Below are 15,743 nucleotides of genomic sequence, written 5' to 3'. Positions count from 1 at the left end.
AGCAAGTAGTGTAGTGTTTCTCTAATTGAACTTCGCCCAATCAACAATAACTCGTTAGCAGTCGCTTTCTTTTTCTTGCTGCTTGAGACAGCTTTTTTCTCCTTGCAGGGATTCACCCCCTCCAGTCCGTTACTTCCTAAAGATCTACATGGAGCTTGGCAGAGGAACTGCGGATCTCTGAGGGGAATAGCTACAGAGCGGTTGCCTTTGCAACTCCGCCAGAAGCATGGTTATTTTGGAGGAAAAGTCTCAGGCGAACTAAGTTGCAGCATTCGGCTTCAAGAGTCAACATTTAGGGGAGTTCTTCGAGCAGCAGAGGACACACGTGTGGACGCGTAAAACGACCATTTGAATGAAATAATCAACTTTGTGAAAGCAGCGATTGTTCGGGGACTGCGATGACCTCTAGTAAAGACATGAAGGCAGGTTCTGTGTTGCAGTCCAGCGGCGAGGAGAGGAGACGGGCTCCCCTGGACCAGCTGCCGCCGCCGGCCAACTCCAACAAGCCGCTGACGCCGTTCAGCATTGAGGATATCCTTAACAAACCGTCGGTAAAAAAGTCGGTGGCCAGTATCTGTCCGCCGAGAGTGCTGGAGAAAGTCGCGGGCTCTAACTCGGTGAGAAACGGGATCACCACTCCCTCCTCGCCGCTGTGCGCGCTGGAGGAGTTGGCCAGCAAAACGTTTAAGGGTCTGGAAGTCAGCGTGATCCAGGCAGCAGAAGGTAAAACCCCGTTTTCATGTCAAATACTTATTTTCAGACGGATACAGAAACTTTTAAAGGGTTTTGGATGAAGGGAAGCTCGCACAGCAGTCACCACGCTCACTGCGAGCTGGGCTTGTGTTGACTTTTAGAGTGGGCACGCAAGGGCAGCTGCATGTGTATGAAATGAAAACGCAACATTTACGCACGGACACATGCGTGTGATCCACAAACGGCTTAAGGTGGCTAATACACCAGTTTGCATTGTGTTAAAAAGTCAATCAGCTATTTTGGCTAACAGCAAGGAGAGCCGTGTTAAACAACAACAACGCACTGACTGACAGATGATTATTGGATATTTTGATCCAGCGTGAAAACAATTCAACCAAAAATCCACGTATTTGGTCAATGTCTTGGTTTTTAGAAGAAAAACAAATAAATGAGATTTTATTAAATCTTCTTGTTGCTGTTATTTATATTCCTGATTTAAGGGGGGAGCCTGTGGAGCGAGGACAGGCCTCTGCTGCTGCTGTGGCTCGGGGGGGTGAATGTGGCCCTGGCGGTTGTTTCATTCCTCATGTGTGTGTTTTCTTCTCCAAGGTCGTGAGCATGTAAACGCCTTCGGGCAGAGGCAGACGTCGAAGAAGAGGAGAAAGTCGCGGACGGCCTTCACGAACCACCAGATCTACGAGCTGGAGAAGAGGTTCCTGTACCAGAAGTACCTCTCCCCGGCAGACCGCGACCAGATCGCGCAGCAGCTGGGGCTCTCCAACGCGCAGGTCATCACCTGGTTCCAGAACCGCAGGGCCAAACTCAAGCGGGACCTGGAGGAGATGAAGGCGGACGTGGAGTCGCTAAAGAAAATCACGCCGCAGACGCTGCAGAAGCTCGTCACCATGGAAAACATTGACGACGCGCAGGGTGGCGGCCCCGAGGCCAGGTCCCCCAGTATCTCCCCGACCTCGCAAGGACACCGGGCCTTCCCACAGTCCCCCTCCTCATCCAGAGACCAAACCACGGATGAATTCTCGGAGGACGACGAAGAGATCGAGGTGGACGATTGACAGTCACGTCTGGTTTTCATAAGCAACAGCAACAAAAAGAATATTAAAAAGGGGGCATTTTTTCTTCCCAAACTTTTGCACGGATACTGACAAAAAGGAGAATATAAACATTTCAGGAACGTTTTTCTCCTCCTCCTCCTCCTCTTCTTCTTTTTTTCCTCCATTTTAATTTATTAATCGGACTTGTAAAACCTTCCAAGTCTGTCGTTTTAAGTTTCACCACAGGAATATCTGCTCACACACTGACTGAACTGTTGTGGCACAGGAAGACTGAAAAGTGTGTAAACATCTGAATATTTCTTTTTTTTTTTTTGGAGGGGTGTGTGGAAAGTTGTGCAATTATTTTTATTTTTTTTTTGTTTGCCATTTACGCGCATTCTTCTGTCTGGATCTGCCAAATATTTAAATGAACCCCCTCCACCCCTTTTTTTGGTTTTTCCCTGCACAGCTCGGGGTCGATGTCTCAGCACATCGCACCTCAAGAGTAAAAAAAAAAAAAAGAAAAAAAAAGGTTTCAGTCCTGAGCAAAACGTGTTTCTGGCCTGTGCCAAGGACGCACCGCCGTCACCACCGACTGCAAACTTTTACGCGCCCCGAGTTCTGTATATAGATCAAACATCCTATGCGATAATTTTATTGTAACATTCTATTTAATCAGCATCTATGTAAATAAAGGTTATATGATATTTCAAAGAAGCTTTTCCTGCGCTCATTACTCATAAAACTGGAGAATCCTAAATTTGAAAATCTGAGGGATTACGCACAGATGAGTCTTTATGATTATTGGGATTATTATGATTCGAATATAATATATATTTTTTTTAAACACATTTTAAAGTAGTTGTCTTTCTTTTAAGGGGATTGAATGTGTTTTCTGTGGGTGTTGTTGTGACCCCAAAGGGATGTTAGACGACACACAGTCACTTGAATATTCGATTTGATTATTATAAGAGTGTAACAGTGGATTTGTCCTCAGGAGTTAACAAAACAGGGGGTTTCAGCCTAAAACTCAGCTCTGCTTGGTTAAAAAAAAAAAAAAAAAGTGGCTCCTGAATAATTGACCTCTGCTTTCAGCCTCTAAGTGCCATGACTTCAATTAGCAGCCGTCCGCTTTCTTTCTTCCTATTCTCTGCGCCGCCTTTCAATACATCTTGTCACAAGAAGGTCCGGGTCTGGCTGCGGTGTTAAGAAAAGCTCTCCTCCACCCCTCACGCCATATGTTTTCTTCCTCCCTCTCTCTCTCTCGCTCTCTCCACGACGACTCGTCCTTTTTAACACAACTAGTCCACATGATTGATTAGGTTAACCCGCCTCTGGCGCACATAAAACAGCCTCCACCGAGCCGTGGGCAATAATGGCACGCATCTGCCACTCTGCACTCTGGGTTTGTTTGGAGAGAAGGAGAAAGAAAACGAGAGGAGTCTCCCATGAATAGCAAATGGCTCCGTGTGATGATCCTAATGAATAAACCTCAATGGGGAGGCAGTGGAAATGCGACGTGCTGCTGCTCATCGCTGACCATTTGTAACAGGGATCAAGAGTTTGGTGTGTGTGTGTGTGTGTGTGTGTGTGTGTGTGTGTGTGTGTGTGTGTGTGTGTAAACGATCAAATGTGACTTACTTCGAAATCAATTAAGACTTTTCACTGGTGTTCAATATAAACCGGATTAATTTATTTATCTCTTTATTTTTTCCCCAAAATAAAAAAATAAAATGTAGCTCACTAAAGTAATAAACACATCATGCAGTATTTTATGAGAATTAAAAAGTTAAAAAGCCATTGAGTGAAGCAGCTGTGGATATAAACTAGCCTAATTAAATAAATTGGGTAATTCACATTTTGAAAATCACAGATTAAAATGTTTTATTAATAATAATAATTTCTATGGGGCAGAGGAAATGTGATTCCTGCTTTTAGAGTAAATGTTGCGTTTCTATGTTAATAGTCTGATGTAAAGCAGACTGTATTATATATGTTCCTAATTAATATTAAACATGTTTAAATAAAAACATTTGATCATATAATAATAATGATGATGATAATAATAATGGGCATTTTTTTTGTTTTCAAAATGTAGTGGAATCCAATTAAATTTCTACTTCAATTAAAATAAAAACTACAATTAAACTAAAATATGAGAATGTGTGAGAATAGTAGTAATGAGCCAAATTGCTTGAGTTGGAGATTCTCCTCCCTGGTGAGACGGAGCAGGCTGGCGCTCACAATAGAAGTAATCGTGTGGAATCGTGGAGGTTGAAAAGTCAAGTAGGCCTTTTACTGTGGAGCCACTCAGGACTGGCAGGAGGAACAACACAGAGGATGGAGCTTTAAATAAAGTCAGAGAACAAATGGGTTTAAGTCCTCAGCCCTAAACCTCCTGATAAAACTGTAGGCACTAATAAAGAAGAGCATCACTCTGTCTGAGACACACATGACCTTCTCCCATGGTGCCACCATCACAGGTTCAACCACAGCCATATTTTTAATGTGAATTTAGGGTTCTTAATTTCAAATGGCACAGCGACCAGTTTAAATATGAAAACACATTATTATTATTATCATCGTTGTAGCAGCCGATCAGTAGAAGCTTTTTTGCATCAACATCTGGATTTGAGAAATGTAGATTAAAAATGTGCTTCTTTAAGAGACATCACACTTTGGTGGTTGTTTGTTCGGGGCCACATTCACGTGCACACTTTTCTATGTATTGTAATGAGGAAAATGAAAGCCCTAAAGGTGCAGAGAGAGAGAGAGAGAGAGAGAGAGAGAGGGGAAACATCATCCAGTCTAAACAAGAGCAGTAAAATCTTCATTTTGGGGATTTCTCTCCCCCCCCCATCATCATCACAGAGCCCTGCGGGGACGTGCTCAGGCTTTATCAGGCTGGATGTAATTTGCATGTGCCTGTGTGTGTGTGTGTGTGTGTGTGTATGCTGCTGCTGCAACTTGTCATGGAGGTTGTATTAATATTCATTCAGAAACATTGGCCACAGGGGCCTGATTAAAAAAAACAAAAAACAAAAAGGTTCATATTAACTTCTAGATATTATCAAGGTCATCAGGAAAATATCAAAACAACAGTTTGGGGAATATACGATTCAGAAGTTCAACAAATGCCCTGGTTTGTGTTTAGTGACTCCACTGCTCCTCCTTCTCCCAGGTTAACGATCTGTATGCACCAAAATCCAAAACTGTTTTTCCCTTGAAGATCTAAATCTAACCTCAGTGTCTAACCTTTGACCTTTCAGTCACCTGAAGGAACTGACGTCTTCATAGAGCAGACAGATAAAACCCAACATGTTGTAAATCCACCTTATTTACTGTGTTTTTGTGTTTTGAAGCTCATTTCTTTACGAGTGAGTAACATGCGGCTGAAATGTTCAAATGGATTCTGCTGCTACTTAGAGAGAGCGGAGACACAGAATAAGATACGAGGCTTGTATACAGTATATTATCAGCTGCTGTCAGGTTACCAGTCTTTCCTTTCACTCACATCAAAGCTCAGCCCTCCTCCCATGTCCTCATGTCTGGAGAGAACCAAGTCTGCCACCTAGTGCTGATCTGGCAGCACTGTCTCTGAGATCACAGCCAAACAGACACATGGAGAGAGAGAGGCCTGCAGAGATAAAGAAGTGGAGGGATGGACACAAAGGTTTGTTTGGTTTGAGTCTGAGGGGGGGGAACAGAAATCCTGGTTAAGCCCCTCACAGCGCTGAACGCAGTTACACACCAGTGTTTTCCATACGCTCTCCTCTGCGAAGCCTCTAAAACGTGCAATAAAATATCACCACAGTTAGTGTGTCACATAAACATTTAAAAGATGAGGCGCTATGCCAGCTGGCTCAGACGCTTTTTTTTTTTTTTTTTTCATTTCGTAATGGCAAGTATGCTGCTCAAAGGGGCAGCGGTTTCACACACGACGCTGTGTTTACACATCGTAAGGAGCCGGAGAACAGACACCGTCTCGTCTCAGCTCTGGACGGAGATTTCTGAAAAGTGAAAAAAGTCTAAAATCCTGACAAGGGTTATCTCCAGCTGAGCTCGCAGTTCATAAATCTACAACAGAGAGCCTCGGGTTATAAACTGGGAGTACGGAGCTCGAGAGATGTGGGCATTTATTTGGCGTGCCGGCTCTGATGAAAGATGCTATTGAGTTGCATTGTTGGAAATGTGGGCTCCAGCATTTTTTGAAGCTTGGTTCATACTGAAAAGTGAAAGTCAGGACTCGGACTGGGCTGCAAGAATTTTTGGAATCTTGCAAGTATCCAGACTTTATGGGAGCGCTACAAGAATTTGCTAAAGGTCCCTTTCATTTGACCTTTTTAGAAGCATTTGCTTTTAAAATGCAGTTGTCGTAATACTTCAGCTACAAAAAAACTACAAGTAGGTCCATGGACAGTACATTACTACTGTCCATACGCTGCTATTTTGATAAGTGGAGAAACATCAGGCCTATTAAAAGTTGAGGTTAAAGTGGTTTGTCACATTTACAATGATTTATCCTCCGTGGATGATTTCATTCATTCACCATATTGAATCACACTGAAATGAACAGGATGTCTGGATGTCAAAGATTGAAACCAAACAGAGTTAAGTGCAGAATATTAAAAACAAATGAAAGGATGGCTTAAATAGTTGATTTGAGATAAAACACAATCATCAGCAGTACAGTTCAATAGTTGTAAGCCATGATAAGTCATCTTAAAACTGCATTTAGAAGAGTTCGGCATTAAAACATTTCTGAAAAGTACGATTCAAGAGAAAGATATCACGCTGGATATCTCAGAATACAAAAAAAAAAAAACACAGCAGGTTGATTTTCTGTCAGAAAAGCAAAGCGCAGGAGGAAGTTCTGAAAAGCTGAGCACGTTTATAAATGTTTGAAATTATGTGGAAGAAGTTTCAAAGATCTGAGGAGAACAAAATCTAAATCTTTTGAACAAAATACTGTTTTTGCTGTCACCGCCACATCACAGAGAAACGCACCACGAGGAGCCGGGTGGTGGCAACAACTTCCGGTGGCAGCGCTTTCCTGCAGCCGACCTCAAGACAAGTAAAACAAAAATCCTGCAGGAAAATCTGCGAAGGCTGCGCAACCAGGGGGGAGAAGATTTATTCCAAGAACAAGCCGAGACATAAAGGCAGAGCTGGACAGAAATGGAGCAAGGACGAGGCAGAATATGTGGCCGCAGTTTAAAATAACCGGACGGAGGCCGAGCGCTTTCAGCACAACAGAGGAAAAATGATGTGTCCAGATGCATGAAGTGGAAACAGAAACGTCCACAGACTCACGACTGTAACTGCAGCCAGAGGTGATTCTACTGCAGATTAACTTTTATACCATCAGGCAACATCGTCTAAGTTATTTATATCTGCGCTTCAGTGACGTCTCTCTCTTTTCTTTGATTTGTAGGAAAATGTTGCATCTGAGATTTAAAAAAAGCAGATAAACATTTCAGCATTTCTATTTGATGATATTCAAATTTTTTATAAACTGTGAAATATCAAGGCGACGTTAAACGTCTGTCATGAGGGTTTGATAGTGAAGTCCTCATCGGCTTAATATTAATAATAACTGACAATAGATCAACTATGTAGAGAAATGTGCTGCATCCAAAGTAGGAAACTACTGAAGTAATAAAACATTAAACTGGAATCAGGAAAACTTATATAGTTATGAGAAACCTGTGCTAATGTCTCACACACACACACACTTAAAAAAATAGATGTTTATATAAAACAAACACTGCATCTTTAAGCACGTGATTCAAACTTCTTTTTCCAATTTTAAATTTATTTTCAAAAATACAAAACAAGGAAAATAAGTATATGTACACAAACACTATTAAAATAGAATATGTATGGTACAAAATATGTACAGCTCTCCTCCCGACTGAAAACAAATCCTATCTGGTCCTTTTGTCCTTGATGGTATAGTGAAGCACTAACGGTTGAGCCTAAGAGAGAGAAAATATTGTTTAATTTAAAAAGTTACTTCACTAAATGCTTGAAAAGAGTGAGAAGTTCTATTTGCCTCCACACATCAGTGAACTCTCTCCAGTGAAACAGAAAATGTGCTCATGTGTGAAGGAATGTACGACATTCATTGGTGCTAGTCGACACTGGCTGTACTGTACCTTGCCAAACCAGTGTGAGAGCCATAATCGTTTCATGGTCATGTGATCGGGCAGAGACTCGTTATTGAACAACATCTGGACCTATGGGGAGACCACACAAACAGATGTAAAGGTGAAAGTGAACATCTGGGATTATTTTTATATGAAGCTGAATTTCTGTTTTTCTTGATGATATTGTTTCCATCATGAACTCATATTTGTTAAATGGATCTTTGGAGCAATTATGAAAACATCAAATGTCCATTTTCACTCATCAAGCAAAAAAAAAAAGCATCTTTCAACAGGAAATCTCTTTGTTAGTTTGTTAGCTGAGAAAATGCAGACGGGGTCTCAGATCTCAGTTTCTTTACTCTTGTCATTGTGTTTAATGAAAAGCATCTCACACGAGAGGGATTAAAAGCTCGTAAACAAGGCAGACAATGGTTTCGTAATTTATTGTTTGGATTGATGTTCTGTAGAAAACACATGTTGTCTCAGAGCGTTTCACTGATCCTTCATCTTCAGCCAATCTCATCATTTTCCGTAAAGGTCAAGTGTGTAAAATGTAGGTGAAAGAAGAAGAAGAGATATAAAATAAATAATCCTAGAGATGTTTTCACGAGTGTTTCATCTGAATTCTACAAATTGTTTTCTTTATATTTAAAATATATTTACATCAGAAGCGGGTCCTCTCTACAGAGGCCCCATGTTTTTTGTTTTTGCAACATGCAACTTCACCACTAGATGGCACTCAATCACACACAATGAACCTTTAAGAGAATTTGTATTATAAGGATATGGTAGTTACGCAGCATGTTGCTACCGTTACTTGCCGGCTAAGTATGATCAATAAAGTTTATCTTGACACTTTCACATGGGAATCATGTTTTATTTTGAAATCTTTGCCAATGGGACACCAGTGAATGTTGAGTTAAATGACCGAGGTTTATAACTTCAGTAAAAAAGATACGATTACATGCAAACTGGAAAGTGTAAAATTCTGCAAGTGTAATTATTATTTGTATAATTTATCTTCCATATCAGATGTGGGTTGTTGTTTTTAACTGTGTTGTGTAATTGGTATTATATCGCCTTCTTTTCCTGAGCTGCTGATAATGACGGACTGACCTGGTGTTTTTCCACGTTTAGCCGATGACAGAGCACTTTCCGTAGGTGTCTCACTTCAGCTCGAACGGAGCAGCGAACAAACTTCTGCTGCAGGGAGAAGGTCAAACAAAAACTATAAATCTGCAGAGAATTCAACGACTCGTTTAAAAACTAAAAAAAGAAGATTCACAAAAGGTATTTTCTGCTTCAACACTTCAACACCAGGAAGCTGATTCTCTTATTTGCACTGCAGGTTAAAATAAAATCACTGTTTACTCCAACAGGGAATCAAACGGTGGAAGAAAAAAAAAACATCTCACGTCATCAACGAGCTCCTCGTCAACAGAATCAACTGCTGCAGAATTTACTCTTTGGTCAGAACGCTGACTCACATTTCTGACGGTCAATAAATAAATCTCTCCGGTTCTGCTTGTAACACTAGCAGGACCGGCTGCTGTCTTAAATCTAAACATTAAGAAAAAAAAGCTTTTAAATGTCGACCCAACACCGAACACGTTTCCAAGCACGTTAGGAAAAACAAACTAATAATGAGGAAACGGTGTATCGACAGGGTGTGGCCCACTCCTGTTACTGTTTAGATTTACGTCTTACAAAACCCCAGGTTGCTGCTGGACGCTCTCCAGTCTCACTTGACTTATTACACACTATTAAGCCTCAGAGCTAAATTTCCTTTCCCCCCGCAGTCAGTACAAGACAGTATTTCTTCTAAAGCCGAGGCAGAAATATCATGTACCAAATTTCGCCCCCCCCCCACCCTCTGTAGAAAGCGTGGAGGATGAATGGACACACAGCGTGTCCAATCAGCATGAGAGAGTAACATGTAACAAAGGTTAAGAGTCAACATTCAGAACCAGAGCGCTGCAGGAACCAGCTTGTCTCAGAAAACTGATCCGACATGAAGCGTCAGCGTGTTTACACTTTGGTTTTAAAAACTCCGAGTGAGGATGGAGCTCGTTTTCAGGTTGAGTGAAAGAAAACCACAAAGCATGAGTCTGGAATGGAACCAATAAAACTGCATGTTCCCATTACTATTATCATAACGTGACATCAGATGCAACAATAAAACACGTTATGTGTTAACGTTGTGGTCGAAGAGGACCCGACGCTCTTAGACGTCACGCGATCAATACGCTAAAGTCATTTTTTTTAATTCACGACCTCGTGAAGTTTGTTCAACTTCAGTAAAACAAGATTCAAATCACAAAACATCCAGAGTCTGAAGAGATAAAACACTGGAATCTTTCTGCAAATGCAGGAAAAGAATTTCAGTCCATTTATTTTTTTTTTTTTTTTAAATCAACCAACAGAGAAAATATTTTATTTGTTGAGACACACACAGGCTGTTTGTTAAACAAGAGCGCCCTCTGCTGGCTGGACAAACTCTTTGCACTCTGATGATTGAGAACAAGCAGAGAGGAATTTAACACAAGTCTTGTGTTTGGATTAAGTTGTTTCCCCCCCGATGATCAACATCCTGGTGTTGATTCAATCCAATCTGACACCACTTTAAATCTGATTTGACAGAAGTTTAAAAATACACGAGAGGAAACAATGAAAATACTGAAACCAGACTCACGCAGCCATTTAGAAAACAAAACACCGTCACTTCATTCATGATTAACTCAAACTTTGCTCTATGCTTATAATATTTTACGCTTTTATATCAAGCTTTACTTCTTGTACGCACCCCCGGTCGAGTTAAGGATCGACTATCAGGTTTTTTTTGTTCGTTTTAAAGAGTCGAAGCCTCGCGGAGCTTCAGATCCTCTGACCAGCCGTCGCCCGGTCGAGTCTGAGAGGCGATCGTGTGTTTGCAGTAGCCTTTTTATTTCCATCTTATTTTATTTTTGGTTTTAGTCATTCACTTCCCCACATTTTTATTCAACAGCACTTCTGTAAACTCTGTGCTTTAGAAACTGACTATGCCAGGATTTGAGAACTTTGTTTCACTGGACAGAAAAAATGTTGTAGATTGTAAAATGTTCAAATTTTCAGAAGCCAGAAAAACATTTTATCAGTTTTAAATCACTGGAAACACCAAGTTCTGTATATTAATGTCTGGCACCACTTATTTCATGTCTGCTTTACACACAGACACATTTCTTTGTAATGTTTGGACTCAAGTCAGGACTAATGAACACAAACATTCACCGACTCTCTCAGTCCAAGACGTAGGTTGGAAACACCACAACACTTTGTAAAACTATTTCAGAACAATTATTGAGAGATTAGTGGTTTAAGTGGGAAACAGAGAAAGATTCTACACTTCACTGGTTCACTTGTTCCACTTATCCATGTTCCAATGAGGCTTCATCTGCAGCTTCACTAACCAGCTCACGGTGCTGATTTCTGCTGAAGCTGCAGATGTCATTGTGTTGTGTATTTGCTGAGCAGATGAGGGTAGAAAATTACTTTCATAGAATGAGCCGCTGCAGACATGTTGGGCAAACCTTTGAGCCAAGTGGCTTTAAAGCATTCATAACCAAATGAACTGTTTCTGTAAAGAGAGACTTACCTGAAGAGTAAGTTTTGTTTTATCTTTTCCAACAAACGACGAACTGCAAAGAGAAGGTACGGAGAAATTATTTTTCTGGGCCGGTTTAACTTGAAACTCATACGAACACAGTCTCGTTCAGATTCACATTTTATCAGATTAAAGTCAAAAGGGATTATATTTAACAAGACAGAAACACCTCACACAGATCAGCTGGAGGTAAATCCAGCAGCGACTCACCTCAGTCTTTCTAAACACAGTGAAACCTGCTCGTCGTATCTGTAGAAGTGAGCTTTAGAATGGTCGAAGCTTGTGTACGGTAAACCTGTAGCATCGGGCACTGAGTCTGGAGGGAGGAGAGAAACAAATCACGTTTTACTTTCCAAACAAAAGATCACACGGTCAAACAAACAAACATCTTCAGCTTCATTCAACAACAGAAATTCAACAATCTCACACAAATTAGATCAAACATTCCCTCAAATCCCCAGTTCAGTATGTTCTTGTTCTGAAACAGCGTTTTAAACCCAAAACCATCTTCATCAAGAAGACAACACTCTAGCTCCAGATCAGAAGTAATCTTAGTTGCAGAAAATACAACGAACGAGAAACGGCAAAGGTGAAAATTAGCAACAGTGATTACAGTGTTAACAACAAGTTCACCAGTTGTTGAGTTCTGACTCAGAAGAACCAGAGAGCGGATGATGACCGACCTAAAACACAGTCAGAGTTTCCAAACTAACACGGGGCAACTGGACGAGTTCTCGGTTTCACCAAATGCGAAACGTCCCAGTAGCGTGGACGCCAGGTGTAAACAAAGCAGCCTGAGACTTACCGTCCCCGGCAGGTTGGATGACTCGTTCTAACCCACGTGACTGATAAAACTCTTTTATTCTTTTGTCTTCACCTGTTAAAAAAAGAAAAAAAAAAAAAAGAGAACAAGGATTCAATGCAACTAATTAACATTTAATTCTGTTAAAAACAATTTGTTTACCTGTGGAGACTATTCACTTACTCTCTTGAAGTCCAGGCACCAGTTTGTAGACGATGTCTTGCATGACTCGATCCAGTTTGAGGTTGAGTAGCGGCTGCGTCTCGTGGATTTTGATGTTGCACATCGGACAGTACTTGCTTGTTTGCAGGTATTTCACAATACAGCTTTTACAGACTGCAGAGTTAAAAAAAAGAAACCAAGACGTTTAGATTGAATCAGCCAGAAAACAAACTTCCTGCTGAGAAGTGATAACGCTTTAAAACTCACAGGTGTGCAAACACTCTGTAATTGTTGTGGCGTCTATGAAATAACCGGCACACAGGTAGCAGACGATGTGTTCGTTCAGGTCCTTGATCTTCAACTTCACCTCCTCCTGTCGAGACACAGAAAAGTGTTTTACAATGTTTACAGGTGTAAAAGTTTGCTGGGTCGAATCTGGTCGTCTGAGATGAAACCACGTGGAGACATTGTGCATCAGACATATTCCCATAAAGCCCTGATACACTTGTGATGCAGCAGCAGGATGAAATACAGAGCTGCGTGAAGACAAATATTCAGAATGTCCACTTCTTCTTACAGGTTCATGACCGAAACACGATAAACACGAGAAACACGAGACACCAAAGAAAACAAGAGTATTATTTCATCTGAAGTCATTTCCCTCTGAAGCTCCTTCAGAACAGGAAGACAACTTCAGAGTGAGAACACAACGTGGCTCAGTTTGTTGTTTAAAGTTTAAACCGTGTTGTTGATTTCCTGCTGACCTTTGACCTCCGTGTGTAACGAAGAAAGCGGACCCCGGAGAAACAGGAGGGTGGGAACACGTTTTCATTTAAGTAAAACAAAAACAAAAAAAGTAGTTTAACATCTTGTTTTCGAGTCGAGTCGAAACCAGAGTGACACCGAATCAAACTCGCGCCGCGAACAACGTGGTGTTGTTGTTCCTGTTCAACTCAAAACAGCGGTGACTTCGCGGCACGCTGAGCCGAGAGAGAAGCCCCGGAGTCGGCGGCTGTTTTGGTCACAGCTCGGTCACACGGTGCGTGGATCGCTGTTCGGCTCCCGGTGGGTCACGGAGGAGTTCAGGATCTTAAAGCGGCGCCACGATGAAGAACAACACGGGTGTGACCTCCTCCTCCTCCTCCGCCGCTCACGCATGCTCACAGCCGGCTCTCTCCAGCATCTCTCTCCCTCTCCCCCTCTCCATCAGCCCCGCGGAGAACACAACGATCTCCCGGTAAACACGCGCCTCTAACCCGCCGCCGCCGGGCTCCAACTCCCCGCACGGTTCCTCCCCGGAGCCGCGGAGCTCCAACGCCGCCGACACTCACCTCGTTCCGCAGCGGGTCCAGCTTGTAGACGGACTGGAGCTGATTTCGTAGCCGCATCGCTATGGCCATCGGACCTTGCTCCGCCATCTTTGGGAATTCTGCTTACTTCCGGGTAAACCGGATGTGTCAATTTCAGCAAACTGGAGATGGCGGGAAACTGCGACGTATTAACGCGGGAGTGAAAAGAAATAATAAATAAATAAAATAAAAAAACTAAATTAACGTATGAATAAACTTCAACACCTCAAAGTAGAGAAATAAGATGTTTAATAAATATAAAGTTCATTTTATGCAAAGCTACATATTTTAACTTTATTTAATTAAAATGAATTAAATGAACCAAAGAATGAGACACAACTTAAATATAAATAAAAATACGATATAAAATAAATCTATCGTTCATTGTGCACAGGTCTACACATTTGTAGCTTTATTTAATTCATTTTTTTTTTATTGAATTTGAAATAAATGAATTAAGGAAGTGATGAATAAGATGCCACATCAACACATTAAAGAAAATAAATAAGTTGTTAAAATAAATATATAATGTCACGCATTGAATATACGCACACCCACAAATTAAAAACTTTATTTACTTCAAAATCAGTATATGAATAAATAAACTAATGAATGAGACGCCTCTTCACCACCACAAGGTATTTAAATAAGATATTAAAATAAAGTGTGTTTTTCACGTGTACATTGTCACTCATTGTCTGCAGAATCTCTTCACTGTCTTTTAAGTAAGAACAATTAAAACACAAATATTTAAAAATATAACATTAAAAATACTTCCACTCTCAGTTAAGAGAAAACTGTCACAGTTAAAGATCCTGAATCCTCCAACCCCACCAAGACGTATCAGTGTTATCTCACAGAATCTTGACTTTACAAGTGTATAAGCTGAGAAATCATCAAGGACACTGGGATTTCACTCTTCTTGGAAATATTTCAGTCAGAAATAGTTAAATTTATTATGAGTGTTAGATTGTTAATCTCCATTCTGGGCAATAGAGGGCACTGCTGGTACATGCTTCAGCCAATTGTGTGCAGCCTTTAGTATCTGCTGATATTTATTTACTCTCACATGGAGAAATGTCGCTCAGCCCCTCATGCACTTCTGAGTTTATCTTTGCATCCTCTTGCTCTGTGACCCAGGCCTTCAAATTATAAACCCGTACACACAAAGCCTTAATGCCTGAAAGCAGTTGGTATTATACATGTGTATGAATCTAATGTTTATTTTAATGATGCTCATGCATGGGCTGTACAGTGTACAGAACTTTACTCTATATTAGAAGCCTCCTGATAAGTCTGACATGTGTATTTGGCACTGGCCCAGACTAACATGGGTTAAAGTGCGCTAAGACAGAGCCAAACACTGAGGTGTTCCAGGATAAAGGTTGAAGTGTGGGAAAAAACCCACAGTTAAACCAACCACAATCCTCAGCGACACAGAGAATGCGGTGGGTCTTGTAACCTGAGCCCTCCGACATCCTGAGACCTACAGTACACAGGTGGGCGGGCTGCCTGCATGCACTCCAATTAGATCTGGTAAATTATGTCAGGCACCATGATGTGGGGCTCATGATATATAGTCAGCAACGTGGCGTCAAAAGGCAAATCAGCAGGAGCTCGGTCAATGCATCAAATAATTAGAAGCATTACACTCATAAAATGTAAGAAAAAGATAAACATACTTTTCAAATTCAAATATGCTACATTCATGTTTATTAAAAATGATGCAAATGTTCATGTGATGTAATTAAACAAAAGCACTCTGAGAAATAATATCAGTTAAAATAGGGTTTAAACTTTATACAGTGACTTTAACTCTTAACGTGTGATTATGGTGTGTCTTTTATAGATATAGACATTATCTACTTTCTATTGTTTGTAATCCTGTAAAGTGTC

The 15,743-nt window shown here is 41.0% G+C and overlaps 2 protein-coding genes across 4 annotated transcripts; one reads left to right on the top strand and one right to left on the bottom strand.

Moving 5' to 3' along the window:
- Nucleotides 1-4: 4 nt before the first annotated feature.
- On the top strand, nucleotides 5-2,280 carry lbx2 (ladybird homeobox 2). The gene is made up of 2 exons (XM_020104433.2): nucleotides 5-723; nucleotides 1,303-2,280. Exons 1-2 carry the CDS (start codon nucleotides 399-401, stop codon nucleotides 1,764-1,766), a joined length of 789 nt encoding a protein of 262 aa, XP_019959992.1. The 5' UTR covers nucleotides 5-398; the 3' UTR covers nucleotides 1,767-2,280.
- A 5,259-nt stretch (nucleotides 2,281-7,539) lies between these two features.
- Nucleotides 7,540-13,984, bottom strand: pcgf1 (polycomb group ring finger 1). 3 transcript variants are annotated; one of them, XM_020104428.2, is made up of 9 exons: nucleotides 13,830-13,984; nucleotides 12,766-12,871; nucleotides 12,520-12,672; nucleotides 12,340-12,411; nucleotides 11,745-11,850; nucleotides 11,526-11,568; nucleotides 9,011-9,097; nucleotides 7,904-7,984; nucleotides 7,540-7,723 (listed from the first exon to the last, which is right to left on the bottom strand). In XM_020104428.2, the coding sequence occupies exons 1-9, from the start codon at nucleotides 13,914-13,916 to the stop codon at nucleotides 7,673-7,675; spliced, it is 786 nt and encodes a 261-aa protein (XP_019959987.1). In that variant the 5' UTR covers nucleotides 13,917-13,984; the 3' UTR covers nucleotides 7,540-7,672. The 3 variants fall into 3 exon arrangements, with proteins under 3 accessions (XP_019959987.1, XP_019959988.1, XP_019959989.1); XM_020104429.2 differs by having other exon boundaries at nucleotides 9,011-9,094; XM_020104430.2 differs by having other exon boundaries at nucleotides 12,766-12,868; nucleotides 13,830-13,969.
- Nucleotides 13,985-15,743: the final 1,759 nt, after the last annotated feature.

The sequence above is a fragment of the Paralichthys olivaceus genome, chromosome 9 (genome assembly GCF_024713975.1).
Source record: "Paralichthys olivaceus isolate ysfri-2021 chromosome 9, ASM2471397v2, whole genome shotgun sequence".
Lineage (NCBI taxonomy): Eukaryota > Metazoa > Chordata > Actinopteri > Pleuronectiformes > Paralichthyidae > Paralichthys > Paralichthys olivaceus.
The sequence above is the reverse complement of the archived record's forward strand: the minus strand, read 5'-3'. Positions and strand labels throughout refer to the sequence as shown.

Bases quoted from the DNA above. Each gene is read 5' to 3' on its own strand.
- pcgf1 (XM_020104428.2), bottom strand. From the start codon at position 13,916: ATGGCGGAGCAAGGTCCGATGGCCATAGCGATGCGGCTACGAAATCAG. The intron at 9,098-11,525 runs GTAAGTCTCTCT...TTCTCCCTGCAG, and splicing joins AAACAAAACTTACTCTTCAG to CAGAAGTTTGTTCGCTGCTC. The intron at 7,985-9,010 runs GTCAGTCCGTCA...GTCTCCCCATAG, and splicing joins TAAACGTGGAAAAACACCAG to GTCCAGATGTTGTTCAATAA.
- lbx2 (XM_020104433.2), top strand. From the start codon at position 399: ATGACCTCTAGTAAAGACATGAAGGCAGGTTCTGTGTTGCAGTCCAGC. The intron at 724-1,302 runs GTAAAACCCCGT...TTCTTCTCCAAG, and splicing joins CGTGATCCAGGCAGCAGAAG to GTCGTGAGCATGTAAACGCC.